A 20,909-nucleotide genomic window follows, 5' to 3' on the forward strand; every position below is an offset into this window, starting at 1 on the left:
CATAAATAGAAGTTAATTCAAGAATAGTGCCTTTGCATGGTGGGGCAGCCATGAATTGTAGCTATAAGTTACCAGCACTGCAAGTAGCACTGTTTGTGCAGAATATAGTTCAACTCTACTACTTTCAAACATCATTGTTTTTATCTGCATTTGTATAGCTCCAGTTCCTGTGAACAACACGCATCTGGCGGAAGAGTGGCTTGCACCTGCAATGGGGCCCAATGAATAGCCAAATTTCTGCCCGTTTTCATGTTATTAGCATATTAGTTGAGGCAGTCGTTCTTATAGTAAACTGTTTGCGCAGTGTAGAAGCCACTGCGGGTGTCAGGATCTTGTACACATCTTCAGCTTTGCAGGGGACACAGCATCTGGCACATAGTTTGTCACAGGCCATGTTTTTGGGGCAAGTTGAGTTGACCCACTTGCAAAGGGAGAACCAAGCTTGTTGGATATGAAGTAAACTGAGTGGCCTTATTTCATTTTGTGTGACATATATGGTTATAGCTACCCTTGCTTTATGCACTTCTTGTCCGGCAGCAGTTTTGCTTTTGAAACACTCAGGATAGCTTTCAGCAAGCTGGACAGGAATAGCACTGAAAAACCAGCAGATGTTAATTGTTGCACTTGTCATGCGAAGCTTCCTACAGTATGATGAGGACGGAAATTAATGAAGGTGTTCCTCAAGGCCTTCTAGCTTGTCATGAGTTTGGAGCAACGTGATGTATAGCACTTTTCTGATCGCATACTATAGGTTCAGCAGGTGTGGCCATGGTTGAAGTGCAGTGCAAGGTCAAGAAAACAGATATCTATGAGCAGCACACTGGTAAAGGAGACGCTGGGAAAACTAGTGGGAAGCCTGTTGAACATCTAATTGACCAAGTTGCTGGCTTCATCAGGCAAACTGTGATAAAGAGAAGGAAGTCATCAACACATCAGAAGGTTTTTGCGTATAGACACTGCTAAGGTTCTCAGGCACGTCTCTTGTAACACGCCAACAAATCTTAGTGCGCAGGCTATGCATGACCAACTACATATGCCTTCTGTTTGGACAAAGAACTGCTCATTGTAACTGATGAAGATGGAGTGGACAAAAAAAAACGGCAGCTCCACTAATCTGGTTTCACTGGTATTAGCAGTGCTTTGTAAGTATGCATCGCCATACTCCCCAATGCCTTCTTGGTTGACATCATCAAGGACCGGCTTGAGGCAAGGGGTAATAGACATCTTTACAAGCTAAAAATGCATGCATGCATGGAGAGCACGTTGTGTCCAAAATGTAGGCACTTCACAGGGGCATTGGAGAAAAAACAGATTATTGACAGTGGCCAAAGGCAAGCTTATCTGCTACTAAACACCCAACACTGTTGCCATGTGACACCTCTGAAACAATCCTTCTGAAAGAAGAAATCATCCTTGTGCATCCATAAAGAGGGCGGATAGGCAAAGCCCCTTCAGCAATGCGGCCAGCTTCAAAAGGCCCACTTGGCACATCCTGAATGCTTCCTTCTTAGACTTTGCCGGGTGCAAGCATTCTACTGTCCAAAAGTTGTCATTGAGAGCACTGTTGGTTTGGTGGCAATACAGTTCAGAAGCGATTGCAAGAAACCTTTCTTCCGAGTTGGTCTGGAGGCTCATGGTGCTCACAAAGCGACACCATGAGACAAGCAAGGTGACCGGATGCCTCCAAGCCCTTGTTCGTGTATCACACTGTTCTGTTAGTAACAACCATCAGATCTGAAACCAACAAGCTCAAGTTCAGCACTCGTGTGGTTACTGTGGAGGATCCATAATAGAAAGCACAAAACAGAAAACTGAAGGGAAAGGATAAGGCACCACTTAACACCTAGTATTGCTGCAGCCCACCCCCTTTTATTTTGTCTGGTCATGCTACATTTTTTTCTATATATAGGCATGAACTTATCCTGTGCACAGCTTATTGCAGAGAGCATAGGTGATGTTCCCAATCGGTGTCCGATTTTTATATACACTATATGCTGGCTCAAAGAGGCTCGAAACACTGCAATGGAAGCTTCTAATAGAAAAGGTGCCTGGAAGAAAAAAAAGCTGTGCTGCAACCATCTTGGCAACATCTTGTCCCCTTAATAAAAATTGTGCTTCCGTATAAACTTCAGCCCTCCAGTTTAGAGTAAAGTACCAGTGCACTTATGCAAAACGAATCAATTCTCAAAGAGCATGTGCAGTCCAGCCAGAAGCATAGGTATGAATCCGCATTGTGCTCCTGCATTGAAGGTGAATACTGCGTTACAAAATGACGAATGTGCCTTAGTAAGCTTCCCTGCAATATGAATTTGTAATGTACAAAGAATTGTCAATTAAGCTTACCAAGAGCACAGATGCACTTGCAAATTATATCACAATTGAAAATAATGAGCAAACCTATGTGCCCTTTCCACTATTAGTATGCTTTACTGCACAATGCTTATTTCCACCTCTGTATTGCGGTGTAGCAAGCTACGAAAGAAGCGTTGCATAATTGAGCTTTTTAAGATTAACTTTTTTTGCAATACACCTATGTTCTGCGGTGAAGCCTAAGCAATGTACTGCGTTGAAGCATACTAAAAGTGGAAAGGGGCCACTGTCACTGGACATAAAAAGAGTTCTTTAATTATACCCTATGATTATACACTCGCGCAACCGCCGCCTCTCAGGTCGCCTGAGTGGACATACTATGCTGGGTGATAGCGGGCCCCTCCCACTTTTAGTATCCTTTACCGCGTAACTAAAATGCACTGCGGCGAAGAAGCAGTACATTTGTATTGAGTGAATAAACAAATGCTTTTTACAACAGTACAGAAATAAACGCGCACCATGCATCAGTCTACCACATGGAAGAGCGTCGCAACAAAAGGTAGCTGATTCACACAGGCTGTGTAGCCCACTTATCAGTCGTAAAGGCTATTCTGGGTAATTCATAATTTCACACACACAGAAATATGTTTATATGTTTACGTTCGTACACCTTGCGTAATAAGACTTCCAGAACTTCCACAACAGGTAGTAATTTACAACACACAAACGAAAACAACAGATACATATGCCTTGTTTTCAACTCGGTCGTCATGCAAATGACATATAGCACGGAAAAACGTGAACATGCTGTGTGTTATCATCGTAAACTTCATACTAGGCAAGGAGCACACCACAATCCCGCGACAGCCGCTAATGAGACCAAAACCGGAGCACATATCTGTGAACGTGCAAATGGAGACCCTAAGCCACTCTGCTCCTCCACCACCCCCCGCTGCACCACTCGTTTCAAGCACAGCACACCTAACACACATTCAGAACTGAACAGTGGGCGGTCGACGCAGTCGCATTTACATGACTTGTAGCGAGCAGCACATCCCTCGATGTCCGTTAAGCAAAGTCGGACACGGCGACGCCACATCGCGGTTCGCAGAACTTCGCTGCCGATGCGCTAGGCCACTTCGACATTTCAATTGTCAAGCAAGCACGGGTCACACAACGCAGATTCTCTACTGCCAGAGCTCACCGAGGCGAAAGCCGCACTGCCGCACCACCACTACTCGCGGCTTTCCGCCAAGTAACGCAGAACCTACAACCAACACACAAGCAACGCACGTACAATCACATGAGCAATGTTGAACAACGCGGGGTCCAGAGAACGATCACGCCGAGGACGAACACGCCACGGCGTCGCTCGGCGCCAGCATCGCGCCTTCTCAAAAATCCCTAAACGATGCAGTCCCTAGGCACCTAGGATCAGGTCACGTGAGGGATTTTTGTACGACAAATAGACGCACGCTTCCCATGCATACCACAGCGCAGCAGCGCCAGATTTCCCTCTAGGTAATGTAGTGAGAAACTCTATTGCAACAGACGCCGTTAAAATCTCGGAGGCAGGAGAACGTGATTGAAGTTTGGAGCAGCCGCCGCAACTAGCGCTCGCAGCCGACCCGGGTGGAGAAGAGGAAAGAGGAGACAGGCCGAAACCAACTTCTCAGCTCACGCGGCAGGCATCAAGTAAAGGAGGCATTGGCCCGCTAAGTTGTATGTGTTGCCGCTGCGATGGTACAGTTCCCCTTCAGTAATCTTTGGCTCTTTATTCTATGGTAGAGCCACCTCCACTATAGAAAATATATTACGTCCTTGAGCTCAGCTCCGCCAAAGCGCGACCTCGTTCATAACACATTTTTCGATTCCCAGCAAAACGACCCCAAATGTTCGTGATCCTGCAGAACTCCCTGCAAAGAACCGCCACCCCATTGCCCATATGCGAAATATAAAGGCATGCCAAAGATAAATCAAAACAACCTCATTGATCAAACGCCATCAAAATTAATGGCGACCTTTGGATTTAAAATACTGATTTGCTGGTTGAATGCTGCGAAAACAATTTGATGAACCGGAAACAGGTGATAGACGCTTTTATTGGTTTTTACCAAGGAGTATCTCGGAGGGCACGCATAGAACTTCACAGAGCTTTTGGACTGCAAGATGTACTTTCGGTCGTTCACATTAACTGCGCAGCGAGTTCAGCCTGTATGGCAGGCCGGGCTATAAGGTAGAAAAGATAACTGCTGCTGTGATTGTCCCTACTTGTTAGTACATAGCGCCAGCTGGCAGAAATGGCGTTCAAACAGGTGAGTGAGTGCTTTGTAAGTTTATGTCGGTGATCGGCTGACTTGGGGAAACGGCCTATCGCAGTGGCGCAGATTCAATTTCTTCGACAAGGAGGTGGTGCGGGATGGCGACAAGGCGTTCGACAAGCTCCAGGTGAGTGCACCGGTGCTGTTGCTGCAAATGTAACTGAATGGGCAGTCATGCGCAGGAGCTGAGCGTGACATGCAGCGCAAGTGGCCGAGGCCAGCTTGTGGTGGGGGAAGTTGGTGGTCATGTGGTGTGCGTGAACCGTCAGCTCCAGCTGACCACCTTCCGTGCCTACGAGCTGACAGTCGAACTAGTGCAGCAAATGCGCAACCACGCGCTGCTCATCACACTCGGTGTGAGTGCCTCTCCCCCATCTCATCTTGCCTCCTCAGCTTTTATGTACTTGCCCCACCTTATTTGAGGCGATCCTTACACTGGTGTGCAGGCAGACGAGAGCGGCGTCAACCCATTGGTCAAGGTGTGGAACCAGGACAAAGTAAGCTGCAAGCTTAGCTCGGCAGTGCTTGAAATCATACATGCGATACTTGCATTGTGTCCACTTTCTTTTTATTGCATGATTGGAGTGAAAACTTCATATTTCATGGCATTTTGTCCCGTTTATTAGTATACACAGTGCGGAGACTGGGCAAAGACAGTAAACAAATATGAGTGCTCCTCTACCTCAGAGCTATTCCCTATCCAGTTCCATTGACCTTAGTTCCTACACTATAAGTTCAAATAACATGTAGCACCAGCTAGCCAGTGACCATACCTTATTCCATTTTTGTTCTGCACTTGCGTAGGTTGACAAGCATGGTGTGCCCCATTGTTGTCGCATTGTTCGAGCCGCAGCGGGTACTTCACCCTCACCGGTGAGTTGGTTTCACTGCTGCGTGTGATACTGGACACATAAACCTATTTAACCAGATTATAAAAGTTTGCTCTGTTTCCCCCTTCAGCAGTTACCTTATTGTTTTCCAAAGGACGTGTGATGAGCAGCACTCTCGAAACAGCGCTAAAATTTCTGTGTATTTCCTTACTAATACATTCATTATTTAGGGAAAATGAGACATCCACCCAATCGTAGCAATTGCTACAAAGGAAACCCATACGCGGTTTTCGAAAAAAAGAGCCTCACAGTTGAAGAAAAATTCGTCATGGTCCGGGACTCGAACCCGGGACCGTTGCCTTTCCGGGGCAGCCACTCTATTATCTGAGCTAACCAGGCAGCTAGCAGATGGCAGGGCGAAGTTGAATTTGTCAGCAACTCGAACCAAAGGCAAGAGTTTGACATACATTCATTATTTCATATAGGTATCACTGACTAAATTATGGAGCTACAGGAAAGCCCCTATAATACATGCTGATTGTACCGAATTACTTATAATCTGGGACAATGTGACATCCGGTAAGACTTGTGGCAGGGCTACTGATTACACAAAGAAATGTCCCAGCTTTGCCTGAAAGGCGAAGCATCAATTGCGATAGCAAATATTGGACAGCTATGTAAAGTAAGGATAGTAGTTTTATTGGCCGTGTAAATTTGTAGACTTTTGCTTACTAACTAAATTAACAAGCACGGCATCACACCCACACAGGCAAACATGACACATCTCACTTGATGACCGCATACACTTGCTGTCAAAACACTTGCATGAGGAAGAGCGGCAGCAGCAACGAGGGAATTGCCCTTTGTGCTGCTCTTGCTTCAATGTGAACTAAGCAGCAAGAACACAGCGCACATGAAGCCATCAGCCCTCGGTGCGCCTAGACTCTGTACCCACTGCAGATCTCTTTCAAGATAATGCCTATGCAGCCGCACTTAAACATCCCCTGCTGCCTTGCGCATGGTGGAAGATGGTGCACTTCTTCCCTGCCTTCCTCTCTTGCATGTGCGAGATGGAACCACCATTCTTCTTGGCTCACTCTCACACAGTTTCACTCACACCCACAGCAAATGACGACCACAATGTTATCACCTTTGAACCTTATACGGAGCATCACGGTGATGGCAACGGTGATGATGATGGTGAAAATGTGCCTGTAGTATAAAAGCTGCTCTTACACAAAACCTTATGCAAAGCTAAACAGGAAACCAACAAATTGTTGAAAGTGCACTCAGTAAATCTTGCTATCGCTACCTGATGGTTTAATGGAATGTTGTGCTTTTTTAGAGTGGTCGTAGCTGTGAATCACACTAAAATTGAATTAGTAAGTGTAGCAAGGTTTGAGTACAGGCTAGCTGGTATTCCATGGTATCAATCGTCACTTACAGCGCATACATAGACGAGGGACAAAAAAGGACGACGAAGACAAGCACTGACTTCCAACTGATTTTTATTATGCGAAACACACATATATATACTGGGACACCAAACAAAAACGCCCCCTACAAAGCAACAACCCGACATGAGTATGCATTCAAAATTCATTACCTAAGAACGATAGCGCATGTACGACCCCAGAAAAACCAGTTCTTTGTCAGTTAATGCAATTGGTGGCTTGCTAACTGAGTCATCATCGGCAATCGCTGCTGCTTCGATGATAAGTCTGGTGCATTCATTAGAATGCCTCGCTAAGATAGTGTTTTCTTCGAAAAGCAGGATACAGCCGTACTGTGTCCAATGAACACCTAGAAACCCTTCACGCCCTTTGCACACTTTATTGCTGTGTTCTTGTAACCTGACGTTAAGACATCTACCTGTCTGCCCTACATAACACCGACCAAGGAACGTAGCCAAGGCCAAGGAACGTAGGATTTGCAGTGTTAATCATAGAAAAAAGCATACTGTTTGCTCGAAACGGGTTGTGTATAAAATACCTTTGAAAAGTGGTCGGTCTTATGTAGGGCAGACAGGTAGATGTCTTAACGTCAGGTTACAAGAACACAGCAATAAAGTGCGTAAAGGGCGCGAAGGGTTTCTAGGTGTTCATTGTGCACAGTGCGGCTGTATCCCACTTTATTATGGAAATACGGCTTTCGCAGACGCCTTGTACATAACATAACCAATTCACATAAGATACAAATATACATGTAGAATTTGTCCGCTTTGAATGGTATAATGAATGCCGTTTACAGAACCGCGATATCTGTTCTTGATGCAGAGCTATTAATTTGTAAACTTTGTGTGCTTATTTCTTTCGAAGTTTCTAATTTTTAAATATATTTTAAACAAAGTTCGGGCCCTAAATCGAAATATTCCGCTTCCAACAGACACTACAATTTAACTTACTCTCTCAAATGCAACAAAGTTCATTAAAAGCGATTCAGGAGTTATCTCAGAAAAGCGTTTCTGCGTTTTACATGTATCTGAATAGGCCATGTCGGAGTTGGGCCTGAGCTAAAGCTTCCTCTTAAACAATTTGCCTAGGGATCAAATATATGAATAATAACTGCATTGCCATTGCCAAAGATGCTGCAAATGAATTCTTGAACGCAACACACTGTCAATAAAAGTAAAATATGTATTTTTTCATAAAATATTATACTCGTATGTGCCAAAAATTGTGCCCAACTTAACTGATGTCAATGCTTCCATGTTTTTGTCTATTTGTAAGTAAAGAAAATATCACACGAACTTTAGAACTACATCAGTTCGAAACCAGCAGTGCATGCCGCTGATATGAAAAATGTAAAGGCCATGAAATGAACAAGTTGAGGACACATATGTTAATGAAACTTTGTCATTCAAGATCCTTGTTTACATTCTTGTACATGTGCAACCACCAGTGAAAAATCTGAATGACGCTGTCATTTGTTCCAATGTATTATGCAGGAGCAGCTGTCACCGGTCGTGTATCGTGAGTAATTGCATCGAAATTATAGTCGCAACAGAGAGCACATATAAAAGCAGGAATTCTGCAGAATATATGAGGGCGAGTCAAATGAAAGTGAGCCGATGCGAATATATGACAAACGGGGTACTTTATTTAAAAGTAGCCTCCATGAGCATTTAGACATTTGTCCCATTGACTAACGAGTCGCGTGATTCCCGTCTCATAAAGCTCCTTGGGTTGTTGCTTCAAAACGTCTGCAACTGACTTTCACGTCATCGTCCGAGACGAATCTGGTTCCCTTGAGCAGTTTTTTCGGTTGCCCAAAATGTGAAAGTCGCAAGGCGACAGGCCTGAGCTGTATGGCCGTTGTTGCAGTGTTTCCCGCTTGAACTTTGCCAGTTTTGTATTAACCACATCAGCGACGTGGGGATGGGCATTGTCGTGGAACAAGATGACCCCATTCGTCAATTTTTCACGTAGTTTTTTCTTGATTGCGACACGCAGCCGATCCGCCGTTTCACAATATCGGAAACAATTGATAGTCTCTCAAGATTTAGCAAATTCTATTAGTAATGGCCCCTGACGATCGAAAAATAAGTCAACAACATCTTTCCGGCGGAAATGACGGCCTTTGCTTTATTGGGGGAAGGGGTGAATTCGAATGTTTCCACTGTAAGCTTTGCTGTCGTGTTTCAAGCTCGCAGAAGTGGCACCATAGTTCGTCTCCGATCACAATTGCCGACAAGAAATTGTCACCCTCATTCTCATACCGGATGAGATGAATCAAGGCCGCGCCGAACTTCTCTGTCTTCTGGCGGTGGTTCAAAATCTTGGGCATCCATTGCGCACACAAGAGCCGATAACTGAGATGTTCATAAATTATGGCGTGAACGGTGACGGTGAAACGAACCGTGACTGATGTTCACACGCTCTGCCAGTTCATCGATGCTTATCCTCCGTTCTTGTGTCATCAGCTCATCAACCTTTGCAATTTTGTTAGGGGTGATTGCACGATGGCTTTGGTCCGGTCTGGGATTGTCTTTGCATTTTTCATGTCCTTCTTTGAACCGTTTGTTCTAACGTTTCACAGTGGCCAATGAAATGCAATGTTCAATGTACATGGCAACCTTACGGTGACTAATTTCTTTTTGGGAAATACCTTCAGCTGTCAAAAACCACACAGCACCACGCTGCTCAACTTCTGGAGCGTCCATTACGTCACGCAACCATGTTCAACCCAGTGTATGAGCGCATTAAAGAACATTTATCCTCACACTGGCGTGTCACTTTTGTAAATGAGAGATGCCTGTGTGCTATGCGCAGGCCTTGCGGATAATGAACAGAAGCATAATTGCGCAGGGTGGGCAGGCTCACTTTCATTTGACTCACCCTCGTACATTAGAAATGCGAAGATACAATGGAATATACAAATGCGAAGATACAGCTTGATAAAGGGCAAAAAAGTGCCACTGGAAACAAAGTTCACTGCACGTATGCACAAAACCTCGCAACAAGATATCTAAACATACGTATGTCTCCAATAAATCTATGTATCCAAAAAAAAGTCATGGTATATAATCGGTCAAACAAGGCAAATAGACATTTTGCGCAATCACAGATTCACAGAATCCTAGATCTCTCCCCCATTCCATCCACTCCCCCCGATGTATCGCGGGTGACGGAAAGCAGCGCACTTCCTCCTCGCTTTTCTCCCTTGCGCACACAAGACTGAGTCACCATCGTCGGCACCCATTTCCCCCCACCCCCCACACGCTTTCACCCGCACATACAGCATGCGGCGCGTGGTCACGATGTTATCGCCCTTGGACTTTATTGCGGAACACGAGGGCAATGGCAACGGCAGGAATGCGTCTAGAGTGTCCATATAATTGCTATCGCAATAATATAATAAGAGTATCCGGCAGCTGAAGCGTCCCATGGCCCATTACTCTCCGCAAAAGAAGAAGCAACAAAATATAACTTACACCTTGCGACAATTCGCTGCGCCGTAACGTTTTTGTTTTCCTTTTGTGGGGCGAGGGCACCGTAATAAAAAAAATAAATGCAAAGGAAAGTATGTTGGTCACAATCGAATGCTTACTTTGGGTAACTAGTGTGGATATTAAAGGAATGTCGAAGAAAACACGAGATGCTTGGTCCACCAAAAACCATGCGCATACTGCTTGGTATCCTACACCGGCGAGACAAGACTTTCTGGAGAGGTTGCGCTCAAGCGAACGCGGTGCAATCCGTCGAGTCCCCACAGTGATGGCAGCGAGCGACCATTGTTTCTTTTTCTCATCTGCTAGCCAGAAAGCATCTAAAACTCTGCCAGGCGAAAATGCACTCGGCCAGAGAAAACCGAATGCGCACCGAAGTGCACCGTGCGGTGGTCGGGGCAACACGAGAAAAACGCATGCGCTCTGGCTGGCTCTGGCAGCCCGTGGGTAGGGGAGCGAGAACAAAAAAATTGGAAGAGGCTCAATGTGTCCTCGTGATTAAAAGTCAAAGTAGAAAAAATAAATAAGAACGTAGTTACCTTGGCTGGCTTTAGTGTCTTCACTGGATGCTTTAGCGCAGGTGAAAAAAAATGCTGATATTTTTTTATCTGACATGACGGCAAGAATGAACCACCACAACGCTTCGTCCTATCGGGCCTTGCTGCGGGCTTTGCCAACTTGTCTGATAGTGTGTTGATTTGGCTTGTCTCGTTCTGTGGCCCGATGTACGACTTAGGAAAAGTTAATGAACCTATGGCGTCAAATATTTATGGAAACATTAAACTTTCATAGTTCCGCTATTGAAAATCAATGCATGGGCGTTGCCACGAAATCCAGCCCGAGTTCGCAATTTTTTCAGTGAAATGGCTTTTCGAGCATAAAAAATACGTTCTAGACAAAATCCAGAATGATTTCCGGCGCCGGGGGTTGCTTTGGTCGGCATTGCATGGACAGCACGAAAAAACCTTGGGGGGGGGGGGAGGGGGCTGAAGCCCCATAAGCGCCTCCCCCCCTGGCTACGTCCCTGCCCAGCTGTGTGCAGCAATGATAGAGTCACATTGATGACAGGCAGTCCAGAGAGGGTTTTTCCCACCCTGACAGAATGGCCTGTACCCTCCATAGAGCCTGAACAAGTGACACAATTAAATAAAAGATATGCTTAGCATATCACTTTGTGACAACTTCATTGCAGCTGAGCGACACTGGACCTAACGTCAGATTCAAGCCCTATGTTGCAATTTTTTGTTACATGCTCTTCACAAATTTCTTGTAGCTTTGTCTAGAGGATCATTGCTCTTGATAACTACTGCCATGAGGGCATTCTCTTGGTACAACCAGTTCTTGGCAAGTTCACTAAAATTTGCAAGCAAAATAATGAAAAATACTAGAATTCAAGTGGTTCAATTAAAGGTGAAAATAAAAATAAAAAGTGTACAATTTGTGCATTTACATAATCTGTCAGCACAGATAGACACGGACAAAAAAGATGAGACGATCACTGGCGCTGTCTATGAACTTGTGGTAAAATCTACTTTGGTGAGACCAGGCAGTGCATCAACATATGCCTCAAAGAACACCACTCTTCGTTAAAGGGTACACCCAGCTCTCGCCTATCAGCCACTGTCATACTTGTGGTTGCATACCGCTTTTTGATAGTACGGCTATCATTATGAGGTACAGAAACAAGTGGACGCATGAGACAGCTGAGGCTTTTCACATCCATAAGCATGTGCACGAATGTGCAAGTCAGCCCTCCATCACTCTAACACAGGATGAATTTAACTTTTTAAATCTGGTGTAATCGTGCGTGAGCTGTGTGGCGGTGTTATGAAAGGTGCTGGTTTTAGTTGTTTTTCCTGCTTTGGTGCTTCATCATTGTGTATCTTGTCTGTATGTGCACATTAAAGCTTCAGTTGACAGGCAGCACCTGTGATCGTCTTTTCTTGTTCGTCCATATCTAGTTGTTGCGCTGATGGATCATGAACACATTCAAGCTCGCGTAGTTCTTGCTACTTGTGTGTCTACATTGGGCGACTGTTTTTCTGTACCCCATTGTTTTTAGACATGCTTGATTGTTCTGACTTTCTCATGGAGAAGTCTAGAAAAATGGCAGCTTTAGTTGCACATAAACAGCTTGGTAAATATTGCCATAGCCAAATATGAAGGATGTTACAAAAGTAAGTTTCATAATTTATTTTCACATGGAAAGTTTATTGCCAAAAATAAAAAACGCACCATGGCATCAAAAACTTATAGACATTGCCCTGTTTTTCCACATAGTCGCCACCGACATTGAGACATTTGTTGTAGAGTGCAATTAGTTTGAAGAAACCACTCTGGGTAAAACTCTGTGCCCTGCGATGCAAGGCCAGAGACGTGATCCCGTCATCATAAACGATCTGCAGGCATTCATAGATGACAGACATACTAGTTCCACGGGGCCTACTCATACTGGATAATAGCACGCACTTCCATTGGTGACCACGTTGTCAGTACACGTCTGCTTGCCGTCTGCTTTCAGAACGTCCCTCGTACATCTCCATCTCATTAACATGGCCATGAGAAAGCACATGAAAATTGTCTATATAACTTCAGTACTGGTTGTTTCAAATACTCACTTTTCCACTTAATTGCATGCTAGAACAAAAGAGCTCTAATCCATTTATTAGAAACACCAAACCCCTGTTGGTATTTCTGCCTGCAGTTTAAAACCCCTTCAGTCACTAATTATGAATGCATGACTAGAATAAAAAAATAAGCTGGTATGAAATCATCTTAGGTGAAATAGGTGTAAAGTGTCAGAAACTCCAGTTTTTTTAGTGAAATTTCACAACATGATTCTAATTGGAATCACTGGGACATGTTAGTACCTAAACGAGCACATCATTGCACCTGAATGCCTGCAAGGAAATGGTCTGGCTTTGAAAGTCTCGTATCAGAGCGCTGTAGCTGGCAATATGTTATTGTTGCCATTTACATGAAACAGTCGCCCACCTTTACTGGAACTTGTGTTATGATTGTGTCAGCAACAGTGCTGAAATCTCTCGGAAGGCCCCAGTGCAATTCATATGGTGAAAATGTCAAAACACAAGATAAAACTAGAATTACAAAAATGTGCTTTTTCTTTGTTTCAGTCTTCACAAAAGTGCTGGGTGTCTGCACACAGCAGGGATTAGGCTTGTCTTGAAGCAATGTTATAATACACAGTATCCTCATAAAGCAGGACTCACGCATTGCAGCTTCACATGGCTGAGACCTTGTTACTTCTTGTACAAAATTCAGATCAACATGGCCTCCATCACCACATGTTTAGGGTGATGCTTTCCACTTTCAACATTTTTCTGCCTATAGATTGCAGCTGTGGAGGTGCTTGTGATGTTGGGAATATTGTTTGCCGCACTGACCGTCATTATCGTCGTCAGTCTTGGTAATAAAACCAAAATTTTGCTAGGCGTGATTTTCAGTTTTTTTTTGTTTGTTTCTGTAATCCAGTTTTCTTTCTTGTCATATGACGATTCCATGTGCTTGTCTCACACATTGCGTCACATTAAGAACGAGGCTGACTGTTCTAATTTCATTATTAAAAAAATCAGCAGGACCTCACTGTTGATAACTGCAGACGTACTGCTAAAGCACAAGAACCCCAAAGTACACAGGAACTCCTAAAAACACTGAAAGGAAGCCGAAGTTCATGGCAACACTTTTTTACATGCCCAGCAAGAAAAGTCCAGCAGGTTCCAATGATTTCACTTAGAATCATGCTTTTTGATGCTTTTACAAAAACCAGGCATGTTTGTTTCAAGCACATACTGCATTTTGTGTTGTTTTACAAGACTGAATAAGCATAAATGTCCTGAAAAAAAAAAAGTCAGTGTTATCTGAGATGGAACTCGTGAAGAGCGCAATGTGGCGTGTGCACATGCTGGAACCCACTAAACTTGAGTTTTCGTCATTACGCAGATTACAGAACTTGACTGACCCACGTACAATCCACCACGGTGACGTAGTGGCTTTGGAGTTGCATTGCTAAAATTGAGGGGATGGGATTGAATTTCAGCTGTGATGGCTGCATTTCGATGGGGGCAAAATGAAAAAACACTAGTGTACTGTGCATTGGATACACTTTAAAAAATCCCAGGTGGTCAGAATTTATATGGAGTTCCCCACTACAGCATGCCTCATAATATTGCTACGGCACAATATGCGCGATCACGAAAGGCCAGCAGTGTGGAGACGACGACGACGATGAGAAGCTAGCGCGGGCTGTTGCCTCTTGGCCAAGCGCAGCGTATTTTCCTTGTAAATATATTTGTACATAGCTTTTCATCTGCGTCTTCCTACGTAACATATCTGGTGGAGGTGGACGTTCCCTGTACCTCGTCACGGAGCTTCGCAGTGGACGGTACGTCGAGCCTTCCTTCATGGCTCCCGGCGACGACAACCCGACTCCGCCGGCTCCGACACCTGCTGCCACTTCGACGACCTACATCACTCTCCCCGCTCCCCGTGATCCTGGCGTATTCTCGGGCCAAGATGGGGAAGACGTCGATGACTGGATCAGCCTGTATGAACACGTCAGCCGCAATAACCGGTGGGACCCTACTATTATGCTCGCCAACGTAGTCTTTTACCTCGGTGGCACACCTCGAGTTTGGTATCGCACGCACGAAGATGAGCTCACCAGTTGGGATTCACTTAAGACTCAGCTTCGAGACTTGTTCGGCAACCCCTACGGTCAACAACTTGCCGCGCAGAAGGCGCTTTCCGGCCGTGTGCAGACGTCAACAGAGCCCTATGTCACGTAGATTCAGGACGTCTTGGCTCTGTGCCGCAAAGTTGACACCCACATGACTGAGTCAGACAAGGTTTCCCACATCCTCAAAGGCATTGCTGATGACTCCTTCAACTTGCTCGTTTGCAACAACGTAGCGACGGTGGATGCTGTTATAAGAGAGTGCCGCCGCTTGGAACTCGCCAAAAGCCGACGTATTGACCAGCAGTTTGCCCGTCTGCCCAACACCCCAGCGACATCTTCCTGTGCCGACGCTCCTCGTCCCAACAACACTGCCGATGTTACCAGGATCGTCCGGCGTGAGATCGAGGCCGCCTATCCGGCTGCCTTCGACTCCAGTCCCACCAACACATCTGCAGTCACGGTCTCACTGATCCAGGCAGTTGTCCGCCAGGAGTTTGAAAACGTGGGTCTTCACAACATCTGCTCGGCCCATCGCCCTAATACCCGCCCGGCTTCTTCGATTTCGCCCCGTCCCGCATCTTGTTACCCACTACGTTTCCGCAACCCATCTGAATGGCGCACTGCTGACGACAAGCCTATTTGTTTCCACTGCCATCGCATCGGGCACATTTCTCGGCACTGTCGTAGTCGCTGGAGTTACCCGAGCCGGTCTACTTATACTGCTTACTCTCGCCCCTCAGGTGGCCCTTCTCGTCCCTATGCCGCACGCTCCGATAATGTCGCCACTGATTCTCCTGCAACGAACCGCCCCTATTCTCGTTCGCCTTCGCCCCAACGACGACAATCTCGCTCTCCCCAGCCCCGTCGCTCCTATTCGCCGACTCCCTTCGGACGCCGCTCCCAGCCGGAAAACTAGACGGTGCAGCGCCTCGAGGTGACGCTGCATTGCTCCCTACGCCGCCAAATCCTCTACTGACTTTGCCCACTCATCTGAACCTTCTTGACGTGCAAGTCGACGGTGTTTCTGTGTCTGCTCTCATAGACACTGGGGCGCATTTGTCCGTAATGAGCGCTGACCTTCGTAACCGGCTCAAGAAAATTATCACGCCCGCCACGACGCCTGTTGTCCGTGTCGCCGATGGCGGCACAGCCCCCGTAATTGGTATGTGTACCGCCCGCGTCTCCTTCGCCGATCGCTCCACAATCGTGCTATTCACAGTCATCGCCCACTGTCCCCACGACATCATCCTCGGCTTAGACTTCCTCTCCGCACATTCTGCTCTCATCGATTTTTCCGCCAGTACTCTCCGCCTTGACCTGCCTGTTCTGGATCCTGCTGAACCACACCCCAGTCGCCTCAGTTCCGCCGACTTCGTTCTCTTGCCACCTTCGGCACTGACCTACGTTGACCTAGTGTCATCCCCACCAGTCCTCGACGGTCATTACATCGCGGCTCCTATGCAAGACGTCCTCCTTACACACGGGATCACAGTACCCCATACAGTTTTATCTATTACGGCGAATTGCGTCTGCCTGCCAGTGGTCAACTTTGGCTTGACGACATAAGTGCTGCCACGTGGGATGTCTTTGGCCCAGCTTTGTTCATTCGAGGATCACTCAGTAGCATCCATTGCAGTAGACGACACTTCATCCGATACTCCTCTACCATCGCAGTCGGCAAATTGTACCATCGCTGACTTACGGAAAATGATTGCCCCGACTTGCCCTCCGAGCACGCTCGTGAACTCCATCGCGTTCTGTTTTCCTACCACGATATTTTTGACTTAAACGATCGTCCTTTAGCCCAAACTACAGCTGTCAAACATCGCATTAATACCGGCGATGCTCCTCCTATTCATCGCCGCCTGTATCGAGTGTCACCAGCTGAGCGTCAAGTTATTCACGCAGAAGTTCGCAAAATGCTTGCCAAGAACATTATTGAACCATCATATAGTCCATGGGCGTCACCTGTAGTACTGGTCAAGAAGAAGGATGGCTCATGGCGCTTTTGCGTGGATTATCGGCACCTTAACAGGGTTACCAAAAAGGACGTGTATCCCCTACCTCGGATTGATGACGCCCTTGACTGCCTCCACGGTGCTCGCTATTTCTCTTCTATTGACCTTCGCTCTGGCTACTGGCAGATTGCCGTGGACGATCTCGACCGCGAGAAGACTGCTTTTGTCACACCCGACGGTCTTTATCAATTCAAAGTGATGCCGTTCGGTCTATGTAACGCCCCTGCCACTTTTGAACGCATGATGGACTCCCTTCTTCACGGTTTCAAATGGTCCACGTGCCTGTGCTACTTGGACGACGTTATCGTATTCTCCCCAACGTTTGCTACGCACCTCGAGCGCCTCTCAGCAGTCCTGGGCGTTTTTCGGCGAGCCGGTCTGCAACTCAACGCATCGAAGTGCCAATTCGGCCGTCGCCAGATTACCGTCCTTGGACATCTCGTTGACGCGAACGGAGTGCAACCGGACCCCGGCAAGATCCATGCTGTTACGCACTTCCCTGTTCCGAAGTGTGTCAAGGATGTGCGCAGCTTCATCGGCCTTTGTTTGTACTTCCGCCGTTTCGTGAGAAATTTCGCCGCCATTGCACGACCACTAACCGACCTTTTGAAAAAAGACGCTCCTTTCCAGTGGGGCGATAACGAGGCCTCTGCATTCTCTCATCTAATCGACATTCTCACAACGCCTCCCGTTTTGGCCCATTTCGATCCTTCTGCGCCTACCGAAGTCCGTACTGATGCCAGCGGTCACGGAATTGGAGCAGTACTGGCACAACGCCAGCGTGGCCACGACCGTGTTATCGCTTACGCCAGCAGGCTCCTCTCACCCGCGGAGCGCAACTATTCCATCACTGAGCGTGAGTGTCTGGCCCTAGTTTGGGCGGTTGCGAAATTCCGCCCATACTTATATGGCCGATCCTTTTCCGTTGTCACAGACCATCACGCGCTTTGCTGGTTATGCTCACTGAAAGATCCTACAGGAAGACATGGTCGCTGGGCCTTACGCCTCCAAGAATATTCGTATACTGTCACCTATAAATCCGGCCGACTACACAAGGACGCTGACTGCCTGTCTCGCTACCCGGTCGACGAGCCTGACGACGCCGCCAATAGTAGCGCCAACGGCATTTTCTCTGTCTCTGCCTTCGGTAACATCGCCGATGAGCAGTACCGAGACCTATCGCTGCGAGCACTTATCGAGCGTCTGCGCTCTACACCTACCGACGCATCCGTTCGCCGATATGTACTCCAGGGTGGCATTCTGTATCGAAGGAACTTCCTCCCTGACGGCTCTGACCTTCTTCTTGTCGTGCCAAAACAGCTACGACAGACTGTGCTCTTTGAGATGCATGACGCACCCACTGCAGGACATCTTGGGGTAACCCGCACGTACGACCGCGTCCGCCGCCGCTTCTATTGGCCTGGTCTCGCTCGCTCCGTTCGACGCTATGTTGCTGCCTGTGATCCCTGCCAGCGTCGGAAGACACCTCAGGTGCTACCTGCCGGTCATCTCCAGCCAATCACCGTCCCTGTGGAACCGTTCTTTCGTGTTGGACTAGACCTGCTCGGTCCCTTTCCCACGTCATCCTCTGGGAACAAATGGGTAGCCGTCGCGACTGATTACGCCACCCGATACGCTATCACTCGGGCTCTCCCTACCAGCTGCGCCACTTACGTCGCGGACTTTCTCTTGCGTGACATTATCTTGCTTCATGGCGCCCCGCGACAGCTGCTTACTGACCGTGGTCGAAACTTCCTCTCGAAAGTTATCGCTGACATTGTGCGTTCCTGCTCCATTCAACACAAACTGACTACTTCATACCATCCTCAAACCAATGGCCTGACAGAGCGGTTAAACCGTACTCTTACCGACATGCTGGCCAAGTACGTTTCCAAGGACCACCACGACTGGGACATTGCCCTTCCTTACGTAACATTTGCGTACAATTCTTCCCGGCACGACACCGCCGGATTTTCTCCCTTTTATCTACTGTACGGTCGCGAACCTACCTTGCACCTAGACACGGCACTTCCTCCTGCGGCGGTCTCAACAAGCGAGTATGCGCGCGACGCCATCGCCCTCACCGACCATGCACGCCAGCTTGCCCGTACTCGACTGACGGCCTCACAGACCACCCAGCAGTGTCAGTACAACGCCGGCCATCGTGACGTGCAGTTTTCACCTGGTGCGCTCGTGCCCCTGTGGTCGCCTTCTTGTCACGTCGGACTTTCAGAGAAGCCCCTTTCGCGATACACAGGGCCCTACCGCGTGCTGCGCCAGGTGACGCCTGTGACTTACGAAATTGCTCCTGTGCCCTCAACCTCGTCCTCTCCGGTGGCATCTAGTGATGTCGTACACGTCAGTAGGCTCAAGGCCTACTACACTGCTTCCTCGTCCGATCTTTAGTCGCTCCGGGACGGCGCTTTTGCAGCCGGGGGTAGTGCTACGGCACAATATGCGCGATCACGAAAGGCCAGCAGTGTGGAGACGACGACGACGATGAGAAGCTAGCGCGGGCTGTTGCCTCTTGGCCAAGCGCAGCGTATTTTCCTTGTAAATATATTTGTACATAGCTTTTCATCTGCATCTTACTACGTAACAATATCGTGGTTTTGGCACATAGAAGGACAGAATTCAATTAACTTTTGCTTGACTGACATGTACAGCATTTTCAGCCTGTACAAATAAAAGCCTAAACTTTCTAATTAAAGAATGTTTTCGTTGGAGAATATATTTGGTAAAGTCGTGAAGGCAGTTAAATCACTTTATTCCAAATGGAATCAGAGGGACTAAAAGGGGTGAAAGAAACATTTGCAGTATAGTATTTATTTTTTTTTACTCATGACTGTGTTTGGCTACGTTTTTTATGCTTATTGCCTGTTTCTTGTAATTTTAAGTTCATTCTCTCTTCTACATACTGATTGGTTGAAAATTTTTGTTCAGTTTTCTTAATACATTCAACCTTTCTATATCTAGAGCTGACATTTGATGAATACTTGACTCTTCATCAACTGTTATTCTCTATTTTGTTTGTGCCTTCTTGCTGTAACCCTCTTGGCAGTGGCAGCATTTGCAAATATTAAATAAATGAATATAGTGAACCAGCAAGCAGGGACAGATGGGCACATTTGAGCCAGCACATTTTCAGATGCTGCATTATTGGCACTCGTTCGGTTTGTGAGTACGACATTAGTATCGTGCCTGATTGATGCACGCAAATATTCCATTCAAGTTGCACAGAGGCTGCAGTGATGTGTTGGCCATTCAAGCATAACTCATACTGTTAGAGAACATGGAGGCTTTTGCACTTGCTCTGAGATTAGTGTAAATGAGTCATGGGAACAAAATGAAAGCAAGAGATAGCAAAGAAAGCACACAGTGCACTGAGCATTGAATAGCTATAAAATTATGATTGTCTCCTGTACAAAAATTCACCTCAGGGTCTGTGGAGGTTGGCTTCTGCGCATGAGTTTGTGAGATCAATTTCCTCACACAACTGTTCCAATTTGACAAGCTTGGAATGCAGAACCACTTGTTTACCAAGATGTTGGTGCACGTTGAACTGCAAACAGTCAAAATTATTTATCCAGTGTCCTCCACTGTGGCATCTCTTAGGCACATGTGTAACTTTGGGATGCTAAACCAAAAAGTAAACAAACAAATAATTCACTCTGTCGGTCAGGCAATTTTGAATACAAAAAAGAAGTTGGGTTTCATGAAACTAGTTCAGTGTTCTGTATTCCTTCCATCTGGCTTACTGTGGGGTCAGTACTCAGTGGACTGAGA

General features: G+C 46.6%; 1 protein-coding gene across 4 annotated transcripts in view; it reads left to right on the forward strand.

The window, feature by feature from the left end:
* The first annotated feature begins 3,934 nt into the window (after positions 1-3,934).
* Positions 3,935-20,909, forward strand: part of Vps11 (vacuolar protein sorting 11) — a 133,864-nt gene continuing 116,889 nt past the window's right edge. For 2 of the 4 annotated variants that reach the window (XM_075684226.1, XM_075684228.1), the window contains exons 1-5: positions 3,935-4,625; positions 4,690-4,758; positions 4,814-4,987; positions 5,078-5,128; positions 5,436-5,504. In XM_075684226.1, coding sequence (XP_075540341.1) covers positions 4,611-4,625; positions 4,690-4,758; positions 4,814-4,987; positions 5,078-5,128; positions 5,436-5,504 — 378 coding nt within the window. In that variant the 5' untranslated portion in view covers positions 3,935-4,610. Of the gene's footprint in view, positions 4,626-4,689; positions 4,759-4,803; positions 4,988-5,077; positions 5,129-5,435; positions 5,505-20,909 lie in introns of all 4 variants that reach the window. The other 2 variants (XM_075684227.1, XM_075684229.1) reach the window with 2 other exon arrangements.

This window comes from Dermacentor variabilis, chromosome 3 (genome assembly GCF_050947875.1).
Source record: "Dermacentor variabilis isolate Ectoservices chromosome 3, ASM5094787v1, whole genome shotgun sequence".
Lineage (NCBI taxonomy): Eukaryota > Metazoa > Arthropoda > Arachnida > Ixodida > Ixodidae > Dermacentor > Dermacentor variabilis.